Source organism: Bombina bombina, chromosome 9 (assembly GCF_027579735.1).
Source record: "Bombina bombina isolate aBomBom1 chromosome 9, aBomBom1.pri, whole genome shotgun sequence".
Taxonomy (NCBI): Eukaryota; Metazoa; Chordata; class Amphibia; order Anura; family Bombinatoridae; genus Bombina; species Bombina bombina.
Genome location: NC_069507.1, coordinates 251,831,474 through 251,842,543, shown reverse-complemented (window position 1 = coordinate 251,842,543; position 11,070 = coordinate 251,831,474). Strand labels below are relative to the sequence as shown.

Genomic DNA, 11,070 nt, shown 5'->3' with positions numbered 1-11,070 from the left:
GGCAAAGTCTTCATCCAACTGGGCAGAAGAGGTCCTCCAGACGGGCAGAAGTCTTCATCCATGCGGCATCTTCTATCTTCAACCATCCGATGAGGAGCGTCTCCATCTTGAAGACATCCGACGCGGAGCATCCATCCAGACCGACAAATGACGGTTCCTTTAAATTATGTCATTCAAGATGGCGTCCCTTGAATTCCGATTGGCTGATAGAATTCTATCAGCCAATTGGAATTAAGGTAGGAAAAATCCTATTGGCTGATGCAATCACCCAATAGGATTGAGCTCACATTCTATTGGATTGGCTGATTGGAACAGCCAATAGAATGCAAGCTCAATCCTATTGGCTGATTGGATCAGCCAATAGGATTGAAGTTAAGTTCGCTGCTCATCGCTCCATACTTGGTTAGCGGCTTTTTGACAGCTTTCTTGATAATTTTTTAGAACGTATTCAGGTCCGTGGCAGCGATGTTAGGTGATCTTAGGTGAGCGTATTGGTGCCGTTGAATGCAAGAAACTCGACGGCTTGATAAATAGAGGCCATTGACTCAACCTTTCTGTTGTGTCTGTGTGCCACACTGAGCATGAAGAAGAGAAAGAGCAGCAAAGAATTGTCTGAGGATTTGAAAACAAAAATTGTGGAAAAGCATGGACAATCTCAAGGTTACAGGTCCAGCTGCAGAGTTCTTAATGTTCCTGTGTCTGCTGTGCACAACATTGTCAAGAAGTTTACAGCCCATGGCACTGTAGCTAATCTCCCTGGATGTTGACAAAAGAGAAAATTGATCAAAGATTGCAGCAAAGGATTGTTTGAATGGTGGATAAAGAAAGTCGATCAACTTCCAAACAAATCAAGCTTACCTTTAGGCACAGGGTAAAAAATGTGTCAGCTCGCACTATACGTCGCCATCTGAATAAAAAGGGACGCTAAAATCCTTTGGGGAGAATATGCTGTGGACAGACGAAACAAAATTACAGCTTTTTGGTAAAGCCCATCATTCTACTGTTTTCAGAAAAAGAAATGAGACTTGTACAAAATGGTGGAGGTTCACTGATGTTTTGGGGTTGCTATGCTGCTTCAGACACTGGATGTCTTGACTATGTGCATGGCATTATGAAATCTGAAGACTACCAAAGAATTATGTGGTGCATTGTAGGGCCCAGTGTCAGAGAGTTGGGTCTCCGTCAAAGGTCATGGATCTTACAGCAGGACAATGACCCAAAGCACACGTCAAAAAGCACCCAGAAATGGTTTAAGACAAAGCGATAGAGAGTACTGAACTGGCCAGCAATGAGTCCAGATCTCAATCCCATAGAGCACATGTGGAGAGATCTCAAAACAGCAGTTGGGAAAAGGAACTCTTCCAATCTGAGTAACCTGGAGCAGGTGAAAGAAGAGTGGTCAAAAATTCCAGTAGAGAGGTGTAAGAAACTCATTGATGGATAAAGGAAGCGATTGATTTCAGTTATTTTTTCCAAGGGGTGTGCTACCAAATAAATTGAGGGTGCCAATAATTTTGTCCAGTCCATTTTTGGAATTTTGCGTGGAATGTGTCAGATTTGGCTTTTTTTTCTTCACTTTTTTGTGTCATACCAATACAAACAAATTAAATAAACATGAGAATGCTTAAACATTTGTAATTGCAACAATTTTCTGCGCAAAGTGGTGCATTATCTGACAGAAATGTAGGGGTGCCAATATTTATGGCAATGACTGTATTTACTGGAAACACACAGCTCCCATAGTCCGCTATGTAAAGGAACTTTTCAGTGTTGTTGTTTTTTTTTTCTAACATCCCACTCCCCTCACTTTATCCACTTAAATAAAAATACAACAATATTTTAATAATATAAAGGAGGATTATTCTTTCTTTTGGGGCAATTGGGGGAGATTTTCAAAATTAACCAGAAATCTGATCTCTGGTTAATTTTCAGAGCGCTAATTGCTACCGCAAGCTCGTGGTAGCAATAACAGCACACAATACATAAAGGGGTAGATTTATTAATGTGCGGGCGGACATAATCCGCTGTATTGGATCATGTCCGCTGCACATCGATAAATGCCGACAGCATAAGTTGGCATTTATGATTGCACAAGCAGTTCTAGTGAAATGCTTGTGCAATGCCGCCCCCTGCACATTCGCGACCAATTGGCCGATAGCAGGGGGTTTCAATCAACCTGATTATATCCGACGAGTTGAGCAGTGGTCTTATGACAGGTGCTTCTTAAAGGGACAGTACACACCAATTTTCATATAACTGCATGTAATAGACACTACTATAAAGAATAAGATGCACATATTCTGAAATAAAAATTAATTATAAAGCTGTTTAAAAACTTACTTAGAAGCTCTCAGTTTAGCTCTGTTGAAAAGCCCACTGCAAGTGGGAAATAAGACACTCCCCCCCTCCCCCTTCTTTTGCATATGAAAAGACCCTTTACACAAACAAGAGCAAGCTGGAGTAGGTATCTGTCTGTATTCTCCTAAAACTTTGGCGCTTTGTTAGAAGTCTGAAAATCAGAGCAATGTTATTTAAAAATAAGCAAAATTATACATTTAAAAAAAATAAAAATAAAAACTTTATGGGCTATATAAATAGATCTACAAAACATTTATGCAAAGAAAAAATGAGTGTATAATGTTCCTTTAACTTACATTTCCGGTGAGCCAGAAAATACGGGGGTATACAGCATCCGCTGCTTGGTAAATTTACCCCTAGGGCTCTACTTGTAATCTAGCCCATTATATTTTGCCAGTTATTCTTTTTATTTTCAAATGATTAGTGCTATTATCTCAATAAACTTCTGTACCAACAAATCAAGCTTCAAAATGTGATTGTTCTCATTTATTCATCCATAATAAATTAAATCAAGCAACAGAACTGCATTTCCTACCTTTTTGTGAAAAAAAAATGTCACTTTTCAAAAAAATTAAGTTTGAGCTGAGAAACATCAAACTAAAGAAAAATACAGATACATGTTTAATATCAAATTAAATTTGTTTAGAAGCATCACTGCTCATTAAAACCTGAATAGATCTGCTGGCACATACAATTTATACACAGGATGCGTAGGAGATGCGTCTCTGGAATCATATTTACAAATAAGATTTAAAAAAAAAAAACAATAGGAGTCAAATGTAAATAAATCACTTGTTCTAAAGAAAAAATGGTAAAACACAATGTTTCACTTTAAAAGTGTTTTTAAAAGAAAACATTTAAAATGATCTTGAATTTTTTTTCTTTTTTCTTTTTAAACTGTTACAGGGAATGTTGGATCTGAGCTGACAGAGACTGATATCTGCATGTTTATTTCATCAGATGCTGGCAACACTTGGAGACAGGTAGATGTAATTATGAGATACAGTGAGTGTCATAGGGTAGTGTATGACCTATGACCTCTCTAATGACAGAGGAACCCAGGGGAGAGCTCAGGCTGTGACAGGTTATCATGGCATTGAACACTGGATACCAAAACAAATCTATTGGAAGATATCTGTACTGTCAAATGCACAGAACACAAGATATTGTGTATAATGCAAAATACAAACAGAGAAATGCAATACCAAGGATCTATGTGTAGTACACTGAGTACGATCAATTAAACCATGTTGGTCTAGATTACAAGTGGAGATAAAGTTATTAGCGTGAATGAGCGCTAGACCCGCTCACCATAATTTTATATATATATATTGCTTGAAATTTCCAGTCTATATGTTTTACTATATAAAGGGAGTGCAGAATTATTAGGCAAATGAGTATTTTGACCACATCATCCTCTTTATGCATGTTGTCTTACTCCAAGCTGTATAGGCTCGAAAGCCTACTACCAATTAAGCATATTAGGTGATGTGCATCTCTGTAATGAGAAGGGGTGTGGTCTAATGACATCAACATCCTATATCAGGTGTGCATAATTATTAGGCAACTTCCTTTCCTTTGGCAAAATGGGTCAAAAGAAGGACTTGACAGGCTCAGAAAAGTCAAAAATAGTGAGATATCTTGCAGAGGGATGCAGCACTCTTAAAATTGCAAAGCTTCTGAAGCGTGATCATCGAACAATCAAGAGTTTCATTCAAAATAGTCAACAGGGTCGCAAGAAGCGTGTGGAAAAACCAAGGAGCAAAATAACTGCCCATGAACTGAGAAAAGTCAAGCGTGCAGCTGCCAAGATGCCACTTGCCACCAGTTTGGCCATATTTCAGAGCTGCAACACCACTGGAGTGCCCAAAAGCACAAGGTGTGCAATACTCAGAGACATGGCCAAGGTAAGAAAGGCTGAAAGACGACCACCACTGAACAAGACACACAAGCTGAAACGTCAAGACTGGGCCAAGAAATATCTCAAGACTGATTTTTCTAAGGTTTTATGGACTGATGAAATGAGAGTGAGTCTTGATGGGCCAGATGGATGGGCCCGTGGCTGGATTGGTAAAGGGCAGAGAGCTCCAGTCCGACTCAGACGCCAGCAAGGTGGAGGTGGAGTACTGGTTTGGGCTGGTATCATCAAAGATGAGCTTGTGGGGCCTTTTCGGGTTGAGGATGGAGTCAAGCTCAACTCCCAGTCCTACTGCCAGTTTCTGGAAGACACCTTCTTCAAGCAGTGGTACAGGAAGAAGTCTGCATCCTTCAAGAAAAACATGATTTTCATGCAGGACAATGCTCCATCACACGCGTCTAAGTACTCCACAGCGTGGCTGGCAAGAAAGGGTATAAAAGAAGAAAATCTAATGACATGGCCTCCTTGTTCACCTGATCTGAACCCCATTGAGAACCTGTGGTCCATCATCAAATGTGAGATTTACAAGGAGGGAAAACAGTACACCTCTCTGAACAGTGTCTGGGAGGCTGTGGTTGCTGCTGCACGCAATGTTGATGGTGAACAGATCAAAACACTGACAGAATCCGTGGATGGCAGGCTTTTGAGTGTCCTTGCAAAGAAAGGTGGCTATATTGGTCACTGATTTGTTTTTGTTTTGTTTTTGAATGTTAGAAATGTATATTTGTGAATGTTGAGATGTTATATTGGTTTCACTGGTAAATATAAATAATTGAAATGGGTATATATCTGTTTTTTGTTAAGTTGCCTAATAATTATGCACAGTAATAGTCACCTGCACACAGAGATATCCCCCAAAAATAGCTATAACTAAAAACAAACTAAAAACTACTTCCAAAACTATTCAGCTTTGATATTAATGAGTTTTTTGGGTTCATTGAGAACATGGTTGTTGTTCAATAATAAAATTCATCCTCAAAAATACAACTTGCCTAATAATTCTGCACTCCCTGTATATATACATACTGTACTGTAGTGTATATATATATATATATATATATATATATATATATATATATATATATATATATATATATAAAGAGAGATTCATAGATTTATATACACAAATAACAGTTATACCAGTTTCTAATGAGTGAAGAAAAAACTATTTAAAATATTTATATTTTTAAAATAAAAAAATGGTTTTCACATTTTTTAAAGGGATATGGTATATTACAAAGTCTTTGACTTTGAAGGACTCAAAAGGTGTGTGTGTGTGTGTGTATATATATATATATACATATATATATATATATATATATATATATTTATATATATATATATATACATACACATATACACATACACATACATACATACATACAGTATCTCACAAAAGTGAGTACACCCCTCACATTTTTGTCAATATTTTATTATATCTTTATCTTTTCACTAGTACACCCCTAAGTGGAAATGTTCAAATCGGGCCCAAAGTGTCAATATTTTGTGTGGCCGCCATTATTTTCCAGCACTGCCTTAACCCTCTTGGGCATGGCGTTCACCAGAGCTTCACAGGTTGCCACTGGAGTCCTCTTCCACTCCTCCATGACTACATCACGGAGCTGGTGGATGTTAGCGACCTTGCGCTCCCCCACCTTCTGTTTGAGGATGCCGCACAGATGCTCAATAGCGTTTAGGTTTGGAGACATGCTTGGCCAGTCCATCACCTTTACCCTCAGCTTCTTTAGCAAGCCAGTGGTCGTCTTGGAGGTGTGTTTAGGGTCATTATTTGGAATACTGCCATGTGGCCCAGTCTCCGAAGGGAGGGGATCATGCTCTGCTTCAGTATGTCACAGTACATGTTGGCATTCATGGTCCCCTCAATGAACTGTAGCTCACCAGTGCCGGCAGCACTCATGCAGGCTCAGACCATGACACTCCCACCACCATGCTTGACTGTAGTCAAGACACACTTGTCTTTGTAGTCCTCACCTGGTTGCTGCCACACACGCTTGACACCATCTGAACCAAATACGTTTACCTTGGTCTCATTGGACCACAGGACATGGTTCCAGTAATCCATGTCCTTAGTCTGCTTGTCTTCAGCAAACTCTTTGCAGGCTTTCTTGTGCATCATCTTTAGAAGAGGCTTCTTTCTGGGACGACAGCTATGCATACCAATTTGATGCAGTGTGTGGTGTATGGTCTGAGCACTGACAGGTTGACCCCCCACCCCTTCAACCTCTGCAGCAATGCTGGCAGCACTCATACATCTATTTCCCAAAGACAACCTCTGGATATGACGCTGAGCATGTGCACTCAACTTCTTTGGTCGACCATGGCGAGGCCTGTTCTGAGTGGAACCTGTCCTGTGAAACTGCTGTATGGTTTTGCCCACCGTGCTGCAGCTCAGTTTCAGGGTCTTGGCAATCTTCTTATAGCCTAGGCCACCTTTATATAGAGCAACAATTCTTTTTTTCAGGTCCTCAGAGAGTTCTTTGCCATGAGGTGCCATGTTGAACTTCCAGTGTGACCAGTATGAGAGAGTGTGAGAGCAATAACACCAAATTAAACACACCTGCTCCCCATTCACACATGAGATATTGTAACACTATAAAGTCACATGACACTGGGGAGGGAGAATGGTTAATTAGGCCCAATTTGGACATTTCCACTTAGGGGTGTACTCCATTTTGTTGCCTACGGTTTAGACATTAATGGCTGTGTGTTGAGTTATTTTGAGGGGGTAACAAATTTACACTGTTATACAGGCTGTACTCTCACTACTTTACATTGTAGCAAAGTGTCATTTCTTCAGTGTTGTCACATGAAAAGATATAATAAAATATTTTCAAAATGTGAGGGGTGTACTCACTTTTGAGAGATACTGTGTGTATATATATATATATATATATATATATATATATATATATATATATATATATATATATATATATATAGTAGCAAGTGGTGAAGGATCCAAACGGATGGGCTCTGTATCCAGCAAAAACTTCACACAGCAGGCACAGCAGGAATTTATAATCCGTTTAATGTGTAAATAACCAAACGTTTCAGCCCTCACATGGGCTTTTGTCAATGGTAAACATAAGCTAGGACGGACATAACACATACTGCTACCCTCCACCTTTAAATACCCACCTCCCTTAAGTCATAGCCAATCAGGACGCCCAAGCGGTACACACCCACAAGTAACAAGCAACTGCAAACAGCTGCAGAGACAAGACACATCACCTGGAAACGGGTCAGCCGGCTCCACCCCTAGCATGTCATGCATAGACAAATGAGTCAACAAGCAAAGCACGTCACTGCATAAAGCAAGCAAGCACATGAAATGTGGGCGGTACCACAAGCGGCAAATACTGACAGGGGCCAATATGACAGCAACCATAAACACCCAAAACAATAAAAGTGTGAATAAGGAGAACATAGTTACAGGGGCTCAATTAAACAAATTAATATAAATCTAGAAGCGCGGGTAGCACCCTCTATACTCAGAGGTAAGCCGGGATGTTACAGGTGTGGCAACTGTTTGACATGCAATAGCCTCATCATTTGGAATTAATTCCAACACCAGCACACCAATAAGTGGTTTAAGATTAACCACAGGCTAACATGTACGTCTGACTTTGTCATTTACGCCATTATCTGTCCGTGCTCCATGTATTATATTGGAAAGATGGTGACATCCTTCAGGGAAAGATTTGCTAACCATAAGTCTGCTATACGGCAGGCTCTTGACAAAAGACGTTCAGACCAGCCGTTGGCACGTCATTTTCTTGATGCTGGACACCCAATTGCATAACTTTGCACCATCCTGATTGATCATGTACCCTGCTCTAACAGGGGGGGGGGGGTGACAGAGGACACAGACTATTACAACTGGAAGCACGTTGGATATTCAACCTTGACACGGTTACCCCCCGTGGACTAAACACAAACATTGACTTTGGCTGCTGCTATAAGACCAGATGAAGATTTTCATCCGTGTCTGTTTGTTATATGATGTGTCTTTCTCTTATTCCCCTTCTAATAATGTGGCCGGTATTGGTCCCTCTGCATAGTTGATATTAGGGATGGACGAATGTTTCTAAAAATTCGAAATTTAAAACGAATTTTGATACATTCGTTCATTCGAATCGAATTTCGAATGTTTATATAACATTCTATTTTCGAATTTTCGTTTTTGAATTTTTCAATAAAATTCGAAAATATTTGTTAGAATAATAGAATGTTTAGCTATGTATTCATTCAGTTTCGAAATGTAATATTCAAATTTGAAATAGTATTTCTAGTCTAATACTGTGATTTATAAATGTAAAATTAGAATCTGAATGTGACATTCGAAATAGTGTTTCTAGTCTACAATTGTGTTTTATAAATATAATATTCAAATTCGAATGTGACATTCGAAAACTGTAAATAACATTCAAAAATCTAATTTTTAAGAATATTCGTTCTAACATTCGAATTTGGATATAAACACATTCGCCCATCCCTAGTTGATATGTATTAAAGGACCAGTCAACACAGTAGATTTGCATAATTAACAAACGCATGATAAGAAGACAATGCAATAGCACTTAGTCTGAACTTCAAATCAGTAGTAGATTTCTGTTAAATAAATTGCAAAGTTATGTCTATTTCCACTCCCCCTGTATCATGTGACAGTTATCAGCGAATCAAAAATGCATATACGTATATGCTGTGAATTCTTGCACATGCTCAGTAGGAGTTGGTGACTCAAAAAGTGTAAATATAAAAAGACTGTGCGCATGTTGTTAATGGAAGTAAATTGGAAAGTTGTTTAAAATTGCTGCTGTATCTGAATCATGAGTTTAATTTAGACTTGAGTGTCCCTTTAAGTGATACACACTATGTTCTTGCATCTATCGTTTTTGATATGCTGGGGTGTCATCTATTTTTGTGGGTTTGTCACCTTGATACCTCTGAGTATAGAGGGTGCTACCCGCGCTTCTTGATTTATATTAATTTGTTTAATTGAGCCCCTGTAACTATGTTCTCCTTATTCACACTTTTATTGTTTTGGGTGTTTATGGTTGCTGTCATATTGGCCCCTGTCAGTATTCGCCGCTTGTGGTACCGCCCACATTTCATGTGCTTGCTTGCTTTATGCAGTGACATGCTTTGCTTGTTGACTCATTTGTCTATGCATGACATGCTAGGGGTGGAGCCGGCTGACCCGTTTCCAGGTGATGTGTCTTGTCTCTGCAGCTGTTTGCAGTTGCTCGTTACTTGTGGGTGTGTACCGCTTGGGCGTCCTGATTGGCTATGACTTAAGGGAGGTGTGTATTTAAAGGTGGAGGGTAGCAGTATGTGTTATGTCCATCCTGGCTTATGTTTACCATTGACAAAAGCCCATGTGAGGGCTGAAACGTTTGGTTATTTACACATTAGACGGATTATAAATTCCTGCTGTGCCTGCTGTATGAAGTTTTTGCTGGATACGGAGCCCATCCGTTTGGAATCTTCACCACTTGCTACTGTTTGTTTATTTAGCAGTGCACCAGGTGATTGCTGTTGTGAGGAGTTCCGTTTCCACTACGCTCTTTGTATGTATATATATATATATATATATATATATTTACAAAGAAAAAAAGGTTAGTGACTCCTTCCTGCAGTCCCCCTCCTTATATCACCTTTTCTCTGCCCCTCCCCTGTCCCTTCTCTTGACCAATGCCTTTCCTCCTGTCTTTGCTACAACCCCCACACCTGGCACACCTAACTCTCCTATTGTTCTCCCCCATCAACCCCTCCCTTATGACGTTCCCCTCACATACGCTCCATACACTAGTTTAAGGTCAGGAGGCTGCATTCCTTTGGCCCATTACACAGCTAACCCCATACACCCCAATTCCCTCCTTAACACACAGACGTTATGGCGAAATATGGAAAGGTCATGATTTATTATCTTAATTGATTTTTGCCACCTTTAAGCTTTATATTGCAAAATTCAGCCATAAATCAACTTTAAACACCAAACAATGCCACTGCATTAAACCAGAATTTTGGGAACCACGCATAGTGGGGGGGTGTACCCAGATTACCCTCCCCTGGCAGGGCAGGTGGAGAAGGGAGAACCCATGGCATATCCCTCCAACTAGATAGACCACCGGATCACCCCTCAGGGCTGAGTATGCCCGGGATCCTCCCACCCCCCATTATGCCCCGCCCACATGCCGGACCCAAACTTCACCACCACCAAAAGAACCCTTCTTTTGGCCAACATCTTTCCACCTTCCATAACCTTTCCTTACCTTTACCAATTCTTGGCAGATCCCTCTGATGTCCGCCAGCAGTTGCTCATTCCCCTCATCTGTTAGGTGCACTCCATCCCGTCTGAATAGCTCCTCCTTTTTTGCCGCTATCCGTGGGTGCTCTATCACTCCACCTCCTATCTCCCTCATTACTTTCGCTGCTACTTGGTTCACTTTTCTCCTTGATCTATACCCTGCTTTGCTCGTGTATGAGTTTCTCCAGTATATCCTTGACACTATATTGGACCATACCACTCGCACCGATGGCCATGCTATTTTCAACCATCTCATTCCTCCTGCCACTTTCTCCTCTAGCTCTCTGAGCGGGTATGCTCCTATGTCATTCCCCCCTAGATGTATAATCAGGGCATCAGGACACCCTCATCTTCGCCTTGCCTGCTGTATTGTTGGCACTAACTCATCCCACATCATACCTCTTTTGCCTATCCATCTAATGCTAACTTCCTTAGTGAAAAAACCCATACCCAAGCCATGCCC

The 11,070-nt window shown here is 40.3% G+C and overlaps 1 protein-coding gene across 1 annotated transcript in view; it reads left to right on the top strand.

Moving 5' to 3' along the window:
• Positions 1-11,070, top strand: part of LOC128640533 (VPS10 domain-containing receptor SorCS1-like) — a 1,407,808-nt gene that overhangs the window by 1,028,596 nt on the left and 368,142 nt on the right. Inside the window, 1 exon segment of the mRNA XM_053693005.1 lies at positions 3,265-3,341. Coding sequence (XP_053548980.1) covers positions 3,265-3,341 — 77 coding nt within the window.